This window comes from Dromiciops gliroides, chromosome 3 (assembly GCF_019393635.1).
Source record: "Dromiciops gliroides isolate mDroGli1 chromosome 3, mDroGli1.pri, whole genome shotgun sequence".
Lineage (NCBI taxonomy): Eukaryota > Metazoa > Chordata > Mammalia > Microbiotheria > Microbiotheriidae > Dromiciops > Dromiciops gliroides.
In genome coordinates, this window is record NC_057863.1 from 184,808,685 (window position 1) to 184,829,241 (window position 20,557).

Consider the following 20,557-nt stretch of genomic DNA (forward strand, 5'->3'; position numbering starts at 1 on the left):
ATTGTGACCCTGTCATGTAAATGGATATGAGGGTCATGAAAAAATCTGGCAACAGTAAAAGATTATATATACCTATTTTATATACCTACTAGACCACCTACCTGCTTCAGGGAGATGGCAAATATTTCACTCTGGCAATACTTGCTTACAAATTTTTGCTCCTGTCTACAATTCAGTTTCTACACTTCAGTGGGATAACTAAAAAAGAATGTCAATACATGAACTTAATAAATTCATATTGGATTTTTAATGGAAAATAAAACAAAAATTGTGAGAATGAAACATAAAATTTGAAACCAGAGTAACTTCAATGCAATTGATCACTATTTTTCCTTTTATTTAGTCAACTCAAGGATTACCAGCAGGCACCTGGGTTGAGAAAACAGCATCTTAAAATGTTGTGGTTTGGGGGCAGTGAGGTGGCGCAGTGGATAGAGCACCAACCCTGGAGTCAGGAGGACCTGACTTCAAATCCAACCTCAGACATGTAACACTTACTAGCTGTGTGACCGTGGGCAAGTCACTTAACCCCAACTGCCTCACCAAAAAAAAAAAAAAAAAAAAAAAAAAGCTGTGGTTTTTATTTTCCTAAAAGAAGTAACACCATGGCAGTTTGCCTATTTCATCAACAATCTTCTATACAATCTTATAGAAATTTACATAGTGAACATAAAAATATTTTTCTTTTTAGATTTAAAGGAAATATGTCCAACAGCCTACATTTACTCTGAGCATATGTAAACTTTCTGGTACAAATTATCATTCCAATTTAGGTCATAATTAAAGAATATGATCTAAATATCAGAGGAAAGTACACATTTCTGGGAAAAACAACAGCATCAAGCAGAAAGACAAATATTATCAGGCACAAGGTCACTGAAACTAAAAAATATAATTAACTGGCAAGTATAATTTGTTTGAAGTTTTTCAGAAAAAAATAACAAACATATATTGGGAAATGTTCTCCACTTTAATCCACTTTTAAAAAGTTTTGACACCAGTTCAATGTACAGTTTTCTTTAGAAAAAAATGAGAATATAATATAAAATTAATAATAAAATTTTTCCTTCCTCCAATTTATATCTTTATTAAAGGTAATTTTCAGTTAAAAAGTATTTCCTGGCATCTGCTTGAATTATTTGTTAAGTTAGAATTTTCTTGTATCCAAATAGGGAACTGAGTCAGTTGATATTTTGTATTTCTTTATAAAAATCTGTTATCTATGCAGCTATGTCTTTTAATGGCATTGTGAAGGAGGGCAGGGAGTAGAGAAGAACAGAGAATTTTTACTCAAGCAAGGGATAAAAGAGATCATAAAAACAACAATTTTTACAAAATATAATTTTAAAACTTTTGCACAAACAATGAAGATAATTAGAAGACAAAAAGTAGTCAGAAAATATTTGCAACAAATATAATTTATAAAATTCTGATAGCCAAAACATACAGGAAACTGAAACACAAAAAAACACTAAGAACCATCCAACCAATAGGTAAGTACTCAAAGGATATGAATGATTTTTCAAAAAAAGAAATGCAGACTATAAATGATAACATGAAAACACTTCTAGATCAATGAATTACTAATGTAAGAGAAATGTAAATTGAAAACAACACTAGGCACCACCTCACATCATGAAAATTAGAGAAATGACAAAAGATGGTAACTGTCAACGTTGAAAGATGTTTTTCCTAACATTAAATCAAAATCTGTTTCTTTGCAATTTTTACAGCTTTCAGCTAGTTCCTCCCAGCAGGGACAAGAAGATAAGCCCAACCCTTCTTCTGCAGGGTAGCTGGTAGAATAATGAATAGAGCTCTGGGCCTGGAGAAAGGAAAAACTGAGTTCTAATTCAGCCTCAGGCACTTACTAGATGTGCTACCCTGGGCAAGTCCCTTCATCTCCATTTGCCTCAGTTTCCTCATCTCCAAAATGGGGAGAACAATAACACCTATCTCCCAAGGTGGTTGTGTTAATAATCAAATGTGCTAATAATTGTAAAGCTTAAGACAGTGCCTATATAAATATTTGTTATTATTATTATCCATTATCATATTACAGCCCACCCCCCCCCAACCATCTATTCTCAAACCAATTTGACCAAAAATCTGTCACAGAATTTTGAGACCATTAAAACAGTTTAATGAGGGGGGGAAAAAATTAAATATCTTTGGTTTGTTTAGTTCATCCTCACATAATATGAGTTTCAGTTCCATCACTATCCCAGGGGCCCTCCTGGTGATGTGTTCTATTTTGTCCTTCCTAAAATATACCTCCCTCCCAAATGTGGTGATATAGTGTGATGAGAACAGAAAAAGGAATTTACCAAATTCACTTGGGCAACTAAATCTCTCAATGCAACTTAAGATTTCATTAGGATTTTTGACTACTAAGTCATACATAACTTGAAGTCTACTAAAATTCCCAAGTTTTTCCCCCCAAAAGGCTTAGCTAGTCTCACTCTTCTCCATCTTTTACTTGTACTAGATTTTTTTTTTTGGGGGGGGGAGATATTTTATCTATTTCATTAAATATTTCCTAATCCTACATGAAGAAATGTTTAAAGATTTTTTAAAATCTAAGTTCTCTCCCTCCTTCACCCCTTGAGAAGGCAAGCAATTATTTATACATTATACATGAAGTCATGAAAAACCTATTTTAATATGTTGCAAAAGAAAACACACGGAAAAACCGTGAAAATTAGAATAAGTTTAAAGAGTTGGATAGCAATTTTCATCAGGGCTTCTTTGGAATTGTCTTGGATCATTGTCTTGATAAGAGGGGCCAAGTCTTTCACAGATAATCATCCTTAGGCTATTGCTGCTGTTGTGTACAATTTTCTCCTGGTTCTACACACTTCACTTTGCATCAGCTCATATAAGTCTCCCTCAATTTCCTCTTCTATAAAATGGACTTAATAATAGCACCTACCTCCCAGGATTGCTGTGAAGATCAAATAATGTTTTTAAAGTGTTTTACAAATCCTAAAATATTACACATTCTACCTATTGGTATTATTATCCCTATTATATATACTTTTAGATTTTGATTGTAACAAGTCTGTGAGCTGTCCTTCCTAGCTTCACACATCAGCTACAAATCTGATTAGCATGCCATCCATGCCTGGAGTATGTGACAGTGGGCATAAACTAATCAAGATAATCCTTAGAGACTGGCTAAAATTTTTCACATGATTAAATAGCCTGCACCTTTTTGGGAGGGCTTATAATCAATCATTCACTGAAAAGCACAGTTAGGCGATGGTCAGTTTGTCTTGTCAGAGTATATGTAAAAACAGAATCTGTATCTATTAATAAATAGTCTTTGATGCTTTCCTGGCTTTTCATTTTGTTCTTTATTTCTGTACCAATGCCTGTTTTAGATATTGAGGAAATATACGGAAACAAGAAAAGCTGCAGTATTAACTAAGACTGACAATGAAACATCGATGAACCTATTTAGATTACCAAACCCTAAACAAATGAGGGGATAGCTATCTCTAATGAGTTTGTTGCTAATGATCCTGAAATATCCTCTGAATTAAAAAAAAAATATTCCATGGGTCCAGAATAATTACAAACAACAAAACTTCTAACTGGGAAAAAATTAATCAAATTCTTAAATCTTTCAAGTGAAAAGATGATGAACTAAAACAATCCCTGTGTCTATCTATATTGGCTTCTATAAGTACAGGGAGAAAATGAATATTGCTCTAAAGCATTTAATAAAAAGTAAGCTACCATATTTCCAGCATTATTTCCTATTAAAAAACACTTACTTGAAAGCAAATATGTGATGACAAACACCTGTAGTCCCTGCGGCTGAGATGGCTGAGGCCTGATGGTTCACAAGTTTGAGAGTTTTGAGCTGCAGCAGAGCCAAAGACTGTCTGGCATCAATATGGTGAGCCACCAGGCTGCCTAAGGAGATGAGAACACCCCCCCCCTCCCCAGGAAAATTACAAGTTAAAGTTCCAGTGCTGATCTACAGTGGGAATGGACTGTATTTAGGGGTCAGAGCAGGAGAGTAGAGAAAGGGCAGGGGAAAAGGAAGAAAAAGGAAAGGGGGGGAAGAAAGGGAGAGTGAAGGAGAGAAGGGGGTGATGAAACAGAGGGAGAAGGAAAAGGGAGTGGTGGAGAGAGGAAAGGGAAGTTAGGTGGCAGAGTGGATAGAGTTCTGGGCCTGGAGCCAGGAAGACTTCTCATCCTGAATTCAAATGTGGCCTCAGACGCTTACTAGCTGTGTGACCCTGGGCAAGTCACTTAACCCTGTTTGCCTCAGCTTCACATCCATAAAATGAGCTGGAGAGGGGAAATGGCAAACTACTCCAGTATGTTTGCCAAGAAGACCCAGTAAATGGGGTCATGAAGAGTTGGGCATAACCAAAATGACTGAACAACAAAAGATAGAGGAAGAATGAGAAGGGAAGGTGAGAGAGGTGGAGGGAGTACAAATAATCAAATCCTTCTGATGATGAAAGTTGTAACACAGCCAAAATAAAATTAATCTGAAACAGTACTTTTTAAAATTAGCCTTATGTGACTTGGGGAATAGGCTTTTTAAAAATCACTTTAAAAGATTTAATGCATGGGTTTTATAAAACCATTGATTCAATATATTAAAATTATCTTTTTCAATAGAAGAACTACTAGGGAACAGAAAGGAAGAAATCACTAAAAGACCCCTCAAAGCAAGTAATTTCTATTTAAACCATCCTTAGGGCGGCATCATACTTTCTATGGGGATTTTTGTTGTTATTAATGCAACTGAGAGGGAAGACAAGATACTGGAGGAGAGTAAGAAGGGGTCAAATAGAAAATTATTCTACTGCCTGCCAAGTTCTCTGTGAATGTTTCTGTTTTTTAAAAAGAGCATTAGCATAACTCAATATATTTAGAAAAAAATACACACACAGGTTAAGTAATACTGCTATTCAAAGAGGAGGTACATTGCAGTAACATGCTTTGCTGTCAGAAATTTCACTATAGAAGGTAGAAGAAATGTAATTATTAGGTGCAGGAAATAATATGGAAGACGCAAGACACTGCAATATCAGTAAAGTGAAACTATGCTACATAAATGACTAAGTTAAAAAAAAACAAAATGTGAATCAATATTTTATAAGTAACAGCGCAACCTTATGAATATTAACACAACATTTTATAGAGTCTACGGTACATTAAGTGAGATTAAAATACTACACCCATTAAGTAGGTTTGCCTTACTATGGATAGAGCACTGGACCTGGAGTCAAGAAGATGTGAGTTCAAATTTGAACTCAGATGCTAACAGGCTGTCTGTCCCTAGGCAGGTCACTTAACCCATGTTTTCCTCAGTTTCCTCATCTATAAAACAGGGAGAATATTATCACCTACCTCTCAGGGGTTTTTGTGAGGATCAAAAGAGATAAATCGTAAAAGTGTCTGGCAAAGAGTAACCACCATATAAATGTTAATTGCTATGACAACAACAACAACGTTGTCCACAAGGACTATTACTACCTGTTCTGTTGTGGCATGACTACATATTGCAGGCCAGATCCCACACTGGGCAGCACATAGACAGGTGCAGGGCTCTTACAGTTGCCAACTGAGATATGTCACAAAAGTTTTACCTTCATCTGACTCATTTCCATCCCAACTCAAGGCTGTACACAAAAAAAGTCATTTTTATAACATTGTGTAGGTTTGTTTCCTGGCTAATATGATCTTATGACTTTACCAACCTTAGAAAATATCAGAATGTATCACTTCAATAATATCTGACAATTATATAACACTTTAAAGCTTGCAAAAAACTAAATCATATCATTTGATCCTCACAACCACCTTAAATAAGTTAAATATCACAGTTATATACTGTATCATAACATTTTTCACTAATTGAAGAATAACAATTTACATTCTCCAATTTCTTTTTGGGGGTCCAGATCACATGTAACTTGTCCTGTTAAGGGGGAAGGCTAGGTGATGCAGTAGATAAGTAAGACCTGAGGTTCAAATCCTTCCTCAGAGACTTTCTTTTGTGACCCCGGGTAACCGCTGTCTCAATATCACCACCTGCAAAATGGGGATTACAATAACACCTACATTGTTATTATGAGGATCAGATGAGACAACATAAATATAGCATTCTGCAAACCCAGGGGCACAGTGGAGAGTGCCAAGCCTGGAGTCAGGAAGACCTGAGTTCAAATTTGGTCTCAGACACAGCTCTGTGACCCTGGGCAAGTCACTTAACTTCTATTTGCCTTAATCCACTGGAGAAGAAAATAGCAAATCACTACAGTATCTTTGCCAAGAAAACTCGAAATAGGCTCACAAAGAGTCAGACATGACTGAAAATGACTAAACAAGAATAAACAACAAAACCTTAAAGTGCTAGAGAAATGCCAGCTATTATTATTATTACTACTTTATTATCATTAGTTGCCTGGACACACTTAGAGGTGAAGTGACTTGCTCCAGAGTGCACTGTAAACTTACAAAACCTCATAGGATTCTTTAAGAGTATTCAAAGTGTCTTATTGGCTCTTGTTCCTCTTGGGTGGGGGGAGAAGAATTATTACATTGTTAAGAGCAGGCCTGGCACAGTTGCTTGGGCATATCTTCAGGTCCCCAGCTCCAGCTCCATCTTGGGCAGCTGGCTGACAAGAGTTTAGAGATTTGCCAAGCAGCCCTAGCTCAACCTAGGCCTAACAGCTACAGGTTCAGAGGGAGTGCTAAACCTCGGTAGAAAGGAAGAGATGGTCAATAAATAATAGTATGGCTATCTAAAATCACTCTAGCTTCTCTTTCTAGTACTTATATCCAAGCCTTGAAGTGAGTTCTTCTACCACAAGGCTACAATTTGCCAGTGGAGAATTACATTTGAAATGTGTGACTTAAAATACAAAATCTCTAAAGCAATAAAAGAAGATAGGCATTAAAAATTAGACACTTTGGGGCGGCTAGGTGGCGCAGTGGATTAAGCACTGGCCCTGGATTCAGGAGTACCAGAGTTCAAATCCGGCCTCAGACACTTGACACTTACTAGCTCTGTGACCCTGGGCAAGTCACTTAACCCCCATTGCCCCGCAAAAAAAAAAAAAAAAAAAAAAAAAAAAAAAAAGACACTTTACTGGGTTGTTTGGAAACAGTTAATAAGCTGAGACTCAAAAGACTGAGACTAACAAGAGGAATTCATTCATCTCTTTACCTTTTAAAAAAATTATTCCAAAAGGTATATAATCATATCTTTATTGCAAACAAGTGAGGGAAAGTATTATACTGTACAGCCATTATATATTTTTAAGAAAAAACTTAAGTTTTGTCTCAGTACTAAAAAAAGTCTCCTCTAAGAGTATTAAAATGTATAAAATGAAGGACCTTTATTACAGAAAAAAAATCATAAAAACTACTGAACTTAAATGGAAGCAAAGAGAACAAGTCAATACTTTTAACAGATCTGTGATCTCACTTCCATGAGTGCATTTCACAAGTAACTCCTTATCTTATGTGATCGTTGTCTCAGAAATCACCCTTAAATGATGTATCCAAAAAGCTGAGAGCATTGTTGGAGGTGTTTTAACTCTGTTGTTATTTTGTCCTCCATTCTCAAAGAGAATGACAGATATCATGACTTGCAGTGAACTGGATTTAAGTAAGGGAAGGCTGTGCAAGGTCACCAACCCCACTCTTTCCTCCAGAATCATGCATGAGTCCAGCAGCAAGATATATATATCAGGATAACTGGAGAGGGCCCCAGTTGTTTAAGGCAATTGGGGTTACGTGGCTTGCCCAGCGCACAGCTAGTAAGTGTGTGAGGTGAGATTTGAACTCGGGTCCTTCTAACTTGAAGGCCAGTGCTCTATTTACTGTACCACCCAGCTGCCTGCAACTCTGTAGAAGGCAACAGAATACTGGGGTTATCCATCTAATCCTTCTCACTCTTGCTCAGGGGCCCAGTCCAGCTTCCCCCCCCCCCCTGCTCCTGCCCAGTACATTTTCTGGTGGAAATCCTTTATGCCATGAATAATTTGCAGGTGACCATTGGAAAAATACCACTTTTTTTATATTAGCAGAGAAATGGAAGCAAAGTGTATGTGTGCTGACTGGAGAATGGGTAATAATGGAATATTACTATGCTTTAAAGTGCAATAAATATGACAAATTCAGAGAAACTTGGGAAGACTTATAGGAACAGATGCAAAGTATACAGAACCAAGAGAACAATTTGTGAATAGAACAAAGGAGAAAATATTGAAAGAGCACATAATCCCGATCACTGTAGTCACCTACCAATGGTGATTTCAGGCAGACTACAGGTGTAGTATGAAGTATATGTTGTCACATGTGGCAGGGAGTAGAGAGTAGCATTCACTGGGTTATGAGTTTTTTTATTTTGGGTTTCTTTTTTAAGCTTAGTAAAAAAAACAACAAAAAAAACATGCTGCTGCCTGTTGCCCTATAGTTTTCATTCTTCAGAGGTTAGTACATCAGATGGTACTCGTAGTGGGAGAAATATCCTAGCCCCTGCTCTTATGCAAGTTAGACTAGTTTCTCCATAAAAGGTACTAAAGTTATATATGAGACTTGATTGGCTCAGGGGACTAAAAGTCAGGCTACTGACATCATTTTTCAGTCACCTGGGGATAAAGCCACCACAAAGAGGTCCATCTTAAGATACTTGGCTGGTAGACCACAAGAGGCAATTCAGTCAATGGCGCTTAGCTCAGCTGAATCAACTCACAATGTCCTCAAAGCATAACCCCGGTGAATATCTTTCTCCAGCTATGTATGGCTAAGCAAATTTCCTTTAACTGCTGAATGACCTATGAGTGTCTCATGTTGTTCCAATATTAAACAGAAAAGGGTAGGCAGGTGGCTTAATGGATAGAGTGCAGGGCCTCCAGTCAGAAAGAATCCTCTTCCTGAGTTCAAATCCAGGCAAGTCACTTCATAATATTGATACCTCTCAGAGTTATTGTAATGATGATCAAATATGGTAAAAACAGCACTTAGCACAGTTCCTGACACACAGTAAGTGCCATATAAATGTTAGTTGTTATTATTATTTAACCTCTGAGTGCCTCAAGCTGTAAGTTATTACTTAACTTCTAAGTGCCATTAGCTATAAATTGTTGGTGTAAATAATAACCTCTGTAAATTATTAACAAAGCTGTAATTAAAGATGAAATGCTGAACCATACCAGTAGAAGGAAATATCCACACTGGGAGCTCAACAATTAAATTATAGATCTGAAATAAAAAGAAAAACCTGGCATGGACAGCATGCTTGTCACACATGTCCAAGACTAACAGGGCGGCTTAAGCTCTAAATGAAACAGCCAGGTTTGAGTGCTGAACCCAATCTAGTGGGATGAAATTTAATGGGAATAAATGCAAAGACAGTTAGATAAAAAAACCAACACAATACCTCATCCTCCAATTGCGGCTTCATAGTAGTTTATCTGCAGAAGATGAGCTAACTCTTAAGATCATAGACTGAACTAGAAGGGAACTCATCTCATCCAGGCAACCTAGTCAAATTCCCTCACTTTTAAATAGATGAGAATACTGAAGCCACAAGAGAATAGATGACTTCCTTAATGTCAGACATATAATAACTAACAGCACTAGGACTGGAACCAAGCCCCTCTAATGCAAAATTCCACCACTCTTTCCATAGCACCAAATTTTCACTGAAGTCATTCTACGTGGGAATTACCTTTTTCTTTTCTTTTTTTTTTTGTGGGACAATGAGGGTAAAGTGACTTGCCCAAAGTCACACAACTAGTAAGTGTCAAGTGTCTGAGGCTGGATTTGAACTCAGGTCCTCCTGAATCTAGGGCTGGTGCTCTATCTACCTCACCACCTCAACACCTAGCTGCCCCAGGAATCACCTTTTTAAAAAGGCTATCCACATTTGACATACACTTTGATAAAGTAATTTGTTGTAAGGACTCTAGTCCTCTTGACACATAGGAGGCACATTTTTACTAAAAAGAGAGGGGGGAGGGGGAGGGAGGGAGGGAGGGAGAGAGAGAGAGAGAGAGAGAGAGAGAGAGAGAGAGCATGCACGCACAAGAGAGCTCTCATACAGGTGGAAACTTTGTAAAGACAAATTAATAAAATAATCCAGATGCTGCAGAAGCTTCATGGGCTGAGAACTATCAACAGATATAGATAGATGGATGGATTGATAGATGTGAGAGAGAGAGAGAGAGAGAGAGAGAGAGAGAGAGAGAGAATGAATGAATGGATAGACACAAACATATACAAATAAACATACGTATACATTTGTATGTATGTATGTATGTATGTATGTATGTTGTTCAATCGTGTCCAACTCTTCATGATCCCATTTGTGATTTTCTTAGCAAAGATACTTAAGTGGTTTGCCTTTTCCTTCTCTAGCTGATTTGACAGATGATGAAGAAACAGAGGCAAACAGGATTAAAGAACTAGTTAAATAACCAGGGTCACAAAACTATTAAGTATATGAGGCTGCATTTTAACTCAGATTTTCCCATCTCCAAGTCTGGTTCTCTATCCACTGTGCCAACTAGCTGCGTATGTGTGGGATATGTATGTGTATATATGTGGTTATGTATATACACACACACACACACACACACACACACTTATACAGATGCATACATATGCATACATATTTAAGTTCTACTCCTCTCCCAAAAAGATATGGTGGTTTGTTTTTTTTCAATGACGCCGGTAACCACCTCAACTAGCTAAATGAAACCCTAAGGTAGTTAAAAAAAAATTCGAGTTCCCCTGTCTGTAATAGGCCCAAAGCCCATTCTCTAGTCAGGCTGGGAGTCTAAATAATGCCAAGGCTACCAATCCCCGCTACTAGCAATGAAGCAGGACCGTTCCCCAGACCCAATGTGTAAGAACCCTAATAAAACCCACTAAGCCTTGACTGGTTGGGGAAGGGGGGGACCCCACTCCTTCTAGGTAGACAAACAACCTGTTTTCACCATCTCCCTTGATTACTTCCTTTTGTTACCTCTCTCCTCAATGAAGGAGACTTGCTTTACTGTCTTGTACATACTGTGTTTCTATGCATAGTACTGGACTTTGGTATTCTGAACCTGTCTGCATCAAGACAATATGTTCTTTCTCATACTCAAATGTGAAAAATATACTATCACAATTTTAATTTTCCATAGACAGGCAAAGGCAGGGGTTAAGCAATTTGACCCAAATAATCCAGCAAATAAGTCAGAAAGGGAGAGGGAAAGTATTTATTAAGCCTCTACTGTATGCCAGACACTACTTTAAAAATATTGTCTTCATTTGAAATAATATTTATATCTTAGTCCTAGGATCCATTTCATCTTATTGAGATTACCATTCCATTATCAAAAATGCTTCTTGCTTATACCATAAGATTACAACCAGAGACAAGTATAAAAAGCAACAATGCTGAAAACCAGATAATGGTTTGGCTTAATAATTTTATCACTCTAACTCCAATTTTTGTCATTTCAGAAACATTTTATTCATTTTGCAAAATAATTACACTGAACCAACGAGGGAAATGGAATACTTTCAAGATGCAAATAAGGTTTTAAATCATATACTGGACTTCCTATGGCAGCTGTCAAATTAATGCCATATATAAAGCCAATCAAATGCAGTGTCTGGGCACAAATCCAAATATGTCATTCCTGTCTGAATATCCCAAAAAGATTTCTGCCTAGGTTAGAAGTGGAAAAAAGTACCAGATTAGCTCTGTAAGCAATTTTTTTTAAAAAAAAGGAAGGACAACGAAAGGTGGGGGAAGGGTCCAGACAAGTATCAACTACTTAGACTCTAGACCATTTAAGGGGGAACAAGGAGGAATAATCCACTTCAATGGACACCTGGCAAAAAGTCAAAACTAATTACCTCCTCCTACTCTGTAGCCTGGTTCTTAGTAAATTTCCAAGAAAAACAATGGTCCATTCACTTTATTTTCATTATAAGACATACATTTTATTGTTACAAAGGAACTTAATGAATGTGTTGAGGAAATATGGTCAAAGAAGTGATTAGAGGCAGTCCCACACTTCCCTGTTTTGAATTTCAGCCACTGGGCACACAATGACTACCTTATGCATCTTCACCATTCTACCCACTCATTTCATGGTTTATGAAGCCGAATCCCATGCTGTGCTACTGCATGGAGTGACCCAGGAAGATGAGAAATAGAAATGGTCCTGCCAGGTGGTGCTTTAAAAAAAAATCCCTGAGGCCAATATGCATGCAATTATGCCATAAAAAAACCTTGGCAATCAAGAAAAAAGAGTGGGAATGTCCCTCCCTTCTCTTTTCCCAAATGCCCTTCCAGCTGCTCCTTTCAGACAAAAAGTATTTTATCATTCAAAATAATCCTCAAAAATATAATTGCTTCTTTGCCACATTGCTAGTCATATCTATGATTCTGTTTGCTTTCAAGCAGGTTGGGTTCACAAAAAGTTGGTGAAAGAGGAAAACAGATACAAAAGACTCCAGTTCTTCTAACGTTCATGAGTAGTTAATGAAACCTTCAAATATTACAAAAATTATAAGAATGACAGAATCATTCCTATAGAGAAGTGCAAGCAAAGATAAAAGCATGAGATTCTAACTTTGCTAGAAATCTTTTTTACTGTTAAAATATGTTGGCTAGCCCCACCCCCAACCCCCATACACATGAGCACACCTCCCAAGCTCTAAATTTTAAGGATTCAAGGGAATATATTCATTAGAACTAATGATTATATTGTACATGTTCATTTTAACTAGCTCATGATTATGACACAGTAGTTTTATTTTTGTGGAATCTATATACACTGTGCCCCTAGATCAATGTGCACAATTTAGTGTGCCATTTATGACTGTTTTACAAATCACAGAACATAATTTCACTATTTAAAATGATAGGGTAGCTAGGTAATGAAGTATATGGAGCACTGGATCTGAAGACAGGAAAACTTGTGTTCAAATCCAGCCTCAGATACTTAATAGCTTTGTGACTTTGGCTAAGTCACTTAACCATCTGCCATAGTTTCCCCTTCTGTAAAATGGGGGAAATAATAGCATTTACCTCTCAGAGTTGTTATGAGGTTCAAATGAGGTATTTTAAAGTGCTTAGCACATTGCCTGGCACATAGTAGGCACTTACTATATGTTGTTTGTTATATGTATCCTTTTCTGATATACTGCTAGTCATAAGTATGATTCTTTGCCAATTCTTGGGCAGAGTGCTATCATAATTTTAACATAATCCCTAAGAAGAAATAGAATTCATTACTGTGGGGAAAAGTGGGCTCCTCTCAAATTGATTGGAGCTGTCTTGGAAGACAATTACAGGTGATTTAATGTCTGGGGAGTGGACTCAGGTTCAGCTGGGAGAGTTGATTAGAATAGTACTAGGTACTTAGATGCGGATATCTACAAATGGGGGTTGGGCTCCTCTCAGTTGCCTTAAAGGTCCCCCACACCCTCAGGAAACAAAATCACATGATTCAGGGAAACCCTAGGCTGGTTACAATCAGATCTGCTCCTAAGATGTGTCATGTGGGGAAGGAGTTGAAGGGTTGTCCCTGTGTCACCCCCCACCCCCCATTGGCTAAGGAACACTGTGTTCCAATTGGCTAGTTTTCGGCGTCAGTTTTTGCCCACGGATTGTAATCCTTGAATAATTGGGGAAGAAGGGGAGGGACCAGTCCCCTTAAGAAATAAAAGGGCTTTTGAGCCTCCATTTTGTTACCCATTCCACTAGGGAATGGCTGGTTCTTGAGAATGGAATGACAATAAATAAACCTTTGACACATCACAAATAACGAGTTCCAGAAGATTTTGGAGTTCTATTTCTCACAATTATACAGAGTTCCACTTTACAATACAAAGGATGTTTTAAAGAAAAAAAGGAAGAGTACTCTTGTAGAACTTGTTAATATCCAATAAAAATAATTATGTAGAATATTCAAATAATCACAATCAATGGCTTCAAAATAATTTCCAATACAGTTAATGTATAATTCTTGGATAAAAATGCTATTTTCTAGAATCATCTGGAACAGAATCATGGAATAAAAGACATTTAAAAGTGAGAATGGATCATATCTGGCACAAGATCTTTCTCAATGCAGGAAGTCCTACCACATTCAGGACAGATCTTACAACACCCTTGTCAGATTGAATTTTCAATCAGGTTTCCATATTCACTACTTTTTCTTCAGAATCTCATCTACTAAAAAAAGTATTAATATTAAGGATCACTTTAAGTAGCAATATAAATCTAGAATCAAGACTCATCTTAGGTAGTGAGATTCTAAAGTCTGCATAGAAGGGCACCTTATATTCAAAATTAAATAGCTCAATAAACAGTTGTAGTTAGAGGCTAGCCAGAGGCTCTATAAAAGGAGAAAATCTATAGCAGAAAACAGTTGCTTCTGAGAGATTTGCTATGAAAACAAATAAATGTATATTATATTTTCCCCCACCACATCCAGCTAAGCTGGATCAAGAGGACCAAAATAACTAAGACTTCTCATACATAAGAAAATGACCAAAAATAAATAAATAAATAAAAATAAGGACTTGGATGGCAGAGAAACTGATTGGGAAAAAATACAACTGAAAGCATTTCACTCCAGTGTGCTTATGTGAGAGGGTGAAACCTGTTTCTTACTTCTGCTTTATGATGAGACGAGAGGACACAGCAAGCCAAATGGAAAATAGCAGGGGTTCGAAAACTAGGAAGGCCAATGAAAGGTGCCCCTCCGTCAATCTGAACAGAATAATGGATATGATTAAGAGCACATTCCAGAGTGAGAATGAGCACAGCTAGAAGTTCACACCATGTATAAGAGGCATACATAAACTGAATCAATTAAAGAATGGCAGATTTAGATATCTCATGTTCATTCAGGCACATGCTTACTGAGTGAAAAAGCTTAGTCTCATTAGAATTAATTAAAATTGTTATTTCTTTTTCTTTTCTTCTTTTTTTTGACTTTAGCCAAGAGTTATAGCTAAACTCCTATAAGATAAATGCACACATAATGTGAATCCATTACAGTTTCAAGAAGACAGCTGGACTCTTAATGAAAGTTTTCTTTGACCAGAAGCACCCTCTTTAGGTGGCTAGTCATTCCATCATTAAAAGGATCTTCTTGGGGGCAGCTAGGTGGTACAGTGGATAAAGTACTGGCCCTGGATTCAGGAGGGCCTGAGCTCAAATGTGTCCTCAGACACTTGATGCTAGCTGTGTGACTCCCCCTGGGCAAGTCACTTAACCCTCATTGCCCCACTTAAAAAAAAAAAAAAAAAACTTCTTTCCATAAAAACTTACTTCCATTTATTTATCGAAGCTGTCTTCTGTCATAATATCCAGAGAATAGGGTGTCTAAACTTTATTAAAAAAAAAAGCTGATCATATTTCAATAAAATTGGTTCTCTTTATAATCCTATGCATTTTATTTTATGTATTTAAAGCTATTATTCTGAGTAGTGGTCAATAGGCTTCACCTGACTGCCATGATATAACAAAAAAGGGTTAAGACCCCCCAGTACAGAATACATATTCCTTCTTCAAAATGGCAACTATTCTAATCACTTGAGTGTTCTCCAAGATATAAACATCCCCACTGGTTTCCAGACATTACCTAGTCTGGTCATCCTTATGTAAAACACAGAATTCCAGAGTTGGAAAGAAGCTCAGAGATAATATAGTTCAGCTCTCATCTGAATAAGCAAATGCACATTCTTATACTATATATAACAGAAGGTCACCCTCATATAGCATAAGGGAGCAAAAAGGGTCTGAAGTTGGAGTCTGTTGCTGTTGTTCAGTTGTTTTAGTTGTGTCCTACTCTTTTTGAACCAATTTGGGATCTTCTTGGCAAAGATACTGGACTGATTTGCCATTTCTTTCTCCAGTTCATTTTATAGAGGAGGAAACTGGGGCAAACAGGGTCAAGTGACTGCCCAGGGTCACATAGCTATCCAAGGCCAGATCTGAACTCACTAAGATGATGAGTCTTCCTGACTGCAGGCCCCAGTGGCACTCTATCCACTGTGCCACTGTAATGATTGGAATGACGCCACCTACTGGAGACTTGCTGTGGGAAAGCTCCACCATGAGGAAAATGCCTCAGAGGCATTGTGGCTTTTCCTTGGCGTCAGGAAATGATGTTTGCTCATGGGTGCTGTCTATCAAGGCTACCAGCCAATCAACTTGAGGAGCCTCCTATGGTCTGGGAGGAGACAGGAAGGAGGAAAGGGAGCCTGCGCAGAGAGCGCGGGGCTTTTTGGCTTCCTGACTTGATGGTGGTGGCGGCAGAGGACTTCACAGGAAATTTGAGGAAAGATAGGAATGCCAGGCTGTTAGAATTCTGTTCTCAATCTTTTTCTTTCTATTTTCCAATAAACCCTTAAAAACCTAAACTCGTTTTATCAGTGATTTTTAGTCAGTTTCCCCCAAACTGGGGGAACAGATTAGAATCCACATTTAGAATCTTAAATTACACACCACCTACCTGCCCCACAGTGAAATTAGAGAATCTGTATTTGAATCCTGGCTCTGCCATTAGATACCTGTGGACCAATCCTTTAAATTCTGTGGTCCTCATCTAAATTGTGAAGGTTCCCCAACAAACTTTGTACAAAACACTTCTTTTCTTTATATACCTACATAAAGAAAACAGTATATGCCTGTACTCCATTAATATATACTATAGAGTATATAGAAATAGGCAGCTAGATGGCTTAGTGGATAAAGTACCAGGCATGAAGTCAGGAAGATCCAAGTTCAAAAATCCCACCTCAGACACTCAACTAGCTGTGGGTCCTTGTCTGGACAAGTAACTTAACCTTTGTTTGTCTAATCCACTTGAGATGGAAATAGCAAACCACTGCAGTGTCTTGGCCAAGAAAACATGATAGGGGGTCACGAAGAGTTGGACACATCTGAACCAGATACAGACAATAGTATATATACTCTATATACTTACTTTCTTGGTGATGTCATTGGTGACTTCTAGAGCTAGATATTAAGACGCACCTTTCTCTCCTGATCTCTAGTTTTACACCATCTAGTTATCTGCTGGGCATCCCCTGGCTGTTTTTATTTATTTTTTATGTAGGCATGTATGTATTTTCTATTGACTGACCTGGATACTTACGTGTCATTTCCCACCAGCATAATGTAAATTCCCTGATGACAGCGAATAATTTGTTTTTGTCTTTGTATTTCCAATGCCTCACATAATGCTCTGTATACAATAAATACTTACTGAATATTTGCTGAATGGTCATACAGATTTTAAAGACATTCAAGGAGGGAGAGACCCCTGATGTCTCTAGATAGCAGATCCCACTTTGGAATAGCTTTGATTTTAGCAAGTTTTTCCTTACACTAAATTTGCCCTACTACTCACTACAATTGCTGCTCCTCCTAGTTCTGCCCTTTGAAACCCAGAAGAACAACCCTTCCAAATAACAGTTCTTCAAATACTTGAAGATAACAATTGATACCAACCCTTCCAACTCCCAAGTCTTTTCTTTTCCAGGTCAAATGTCTCCTGCTTCATTAACTAATTATATATAACATAATCCTTTGATGATCTTTGTTACCATCTTCTGAAAACCTAACAGAGTTTTTGTTAATCGCAAAAAATTCAAGATATTCAGAATAATTTATGAAATTTTAAAATAGTAGAACTTGGGTTGATCCCTGGAGAATCACACTATTCTCAAAGTAAAACCATGTCCTAATCCCTAATATGGTTCCAATTTTGAAAAATATTTGGTGGTGTACATCTTTCCTTTATAAGCAGAAAAATCGATACACAAAGAAGTAACTGAACAAAAGTCACATAAAGAACCTTTGAAGGCATGGTTCCTGTAAGCACTCATTCCACACCAACCTTTATTCCTGGCACACTGACAGAAACTCATGTTCCAAAATGCACATTATGACTTGACCCCAAATAAGAATGAATAAAATTGGAAATTAATGAAAATGTAATTATAATCTAGTTCTCTTAGGAAATGAAGTAAATCAGATTAACATAGCCATCCTTTAAAAGCCAGACCTTACTTCCGGTGATGAAATAATTTAAAATTATGCCCATTTAATCTTGTTGGGTTTTTGTTGTTGTTGTTGCTGTTGTTGTTTGTTTTTTGCAGGGCAATGAGGGTTAAGTGACTTGCCCAGGGTCCCACAGCTAGTAAGTATCCAGTGTCTGAGGCCGGTTTTGAACTCAGGTCCTCCTGAATCCAGGGCTGGTGCTTTATCCACTGTGCCACCTAGCTGTCCCCCCCCCCCAATTTAATCTTAAGGAATAAAAATTTTACAGATTAAATAAGAAAATGTCAAAAACATATTACTCAAAGCATTTTTTTCTACCATTGCACATAACATTTTTTTTCTAGAAACATCTTGTCTTCATAAGACATGAAAGCTGACAAATAAAAACAGCAATTGAAGGAACTTTATTTTAACTGATTACTGTTAGGAAAGACTTTGCATCTGCTCGCTAAGCAGAACCGAGGTGGAATCATAATGAATTCCATTTTTGGTCATGGGTTCATTGCAAATCCAATTACTTCTCTATTATTACACTTATCTTCCATATGGCATGACAGGAAACCAGACAAAATGAGGACATACACATTTTTCCATCCATCTTGACAGCCCCCATAGATAATCATAACCTAGTAAAATGTAGTAAGCAATGCCTTCTGTTTTCAATCTGACTGGATACAGGAGAATCTAAGAACTTTCCTTCAATCCCTCTCATACAAATCAGCAGGTTGTCACTTCCCCACATTGAATTTTTTTTTCCCTGTCTCAAAGACTTGGAACAATTTTTCTTCCATATTCACAGAAGTTGGTACTACACTGCCAACTACATCCCTCTTCCTATCCAAAACCCAATGAATTTAATATTTCCTCACAGAAATATGGCAACTTGACTTTCACCTTCTACTGAGACTTTACAATAAACTAAATGAGATTTTAATTCAGAGCAACTTCAAAACATAAGGTTTTAAATTAGATGGATTCACAAATTAAATTTAGAAATCTAATTTTAGGCAGGACTGAGGGGATAAAGTATTGAAAACAAGGAATATTATTAAGAAAATGTTTGTTGGTCATGGATTTTAGATGAATGAGCTCTATAAACCACAAATTAGCTTTTTTATTTTCATTCATTCATTCATTCATTTTGGGGGGCGGGGCAATGAGGGTTAAGTGACTTGCCCAGGGTCACACAGCTAGTAAGTGTCAAGTGTCTGAGGCCAGATTTGAACTTAGGTCCTCCTGAATCCAGGGCCAGTGCTTTATCCACTTCACCACCTAGCTGCCCCCAAATTAGCTTTTTTAGTGAGAAGAGGTGAAAATGGAAATGAAAATTTAAATTAAGATGGTATTAGTGATAACCAGAACTATAAAGAAGATCAGTATTTGATGAGCACGTGGAAGCAAAACCAGAAGACCAGATTCATTATTTAACATTCTTAGGAAAATGTTGGCAATTTTGTAAGCAATGGGGTTTGGCCCCAGATCTATTTCCAGATAACTCTAGCTGGATGATAAGCATAATAAAAAATGAAAGATAATGGAATACTTTACATCAATTGTAGAGGAAAGACTGCTTTATTACCTATTCAACGAAGAGAAGGAAATATTGGGGACAAGATAGACATATATTTTAAAGGCCTGATAAGAATATTTTAACGTTTTCAAAGCTTCTTCCATATTCCATATTATTAGATTCTCACAATAATCCTGTGAGGTGTGTGCCTCACATCATTATTCCCATTTTACAGATGAAGTCAGTCCAAGTGTCTTGTCCAGGATCACAGAGCTAGTAAATATCTAAGGCAAAACCTTGAACCCAAGTATTAATAACTATAAATAAGTCCAGGACTCTCCAAACTTTGCTTCTAAGCTGCATAATAAATATAGATAATAAAAAATAATGCTTTGGGAAACGTATTTATGGCAACTCTAATAGTTAAAAATTTAATATAGAAAATATATGAGGAACTGTTAAAAATTAAGAGATAACTCCCAGTCTACAATGAATAAATAAGTAGTCAAAGGATAAGAACAATTTTCAAACAGAAAATACAAATTGTTCATAATCACTTTAAAATGCTTGATTATTCAAAAGACCAAAAATTACAACAACTTTTCGACAGAGTCACACCAAACAAATTGAAAAAAAGTAAAAGCCATTAAAAAGCTGGCATGGTTAGGGACAAATAAATACATTCATGTCACTGAGGACAATACTTGAAGCATCTTTTTGTACACCACTACACCTGCACGTTTCAAGTTACAATAATAATTTGCTCTTTCACCCAGCAATAGAACTGCTGTGACCAGACTTCAGAAGAATTATGAAAAACAATTTTTTAAACTATCTGTTCAATGATTTTTCTAACACAATTATTTGTAACTGCAAAAAACTGGAAGCAACTGACTGACCAATACTTATGGAATGATTAAATAAATTGTAACATAGTAATATAATGGGATACTATAATGTGATTAGGGACAATAAGTACACAA

At 37.0% G+C, this 20,557-nt stretch overlaps 2 protein-coding genes across 7 annotated transcripts in view; both read right to left on the bottom strand.

The window, feature by feature from the left end:
• The window catches only part of NCK2 (NCK adaptor protein 2), a 194,728-nt gene that overhangs the window by 91,405 nt on the left and 82,766 nt on the right, over positions 1-20,557 (bottom strand). The gene's annotated exons all lie outside the window — the stretch shown is intronic.
• The window catches only part of LOC122747304 (60S ribosomal protein L6-like), a 35,029-nt gene that overhangs the window by 8,675 nt on the left and 5,797 nt on the right, over positions 1-20,557 (bottom strand). The window contains exon 2 of the mRNA XM_043993409.1: positions 3,780-3,921. Coding sequence (XP_043849344.1) covers positions 3,780-3,921 — 142 coding nt within the window. The remainder of the gene's footprint in view (positions 1-3,779; positions 3,922-20,557) is intronic.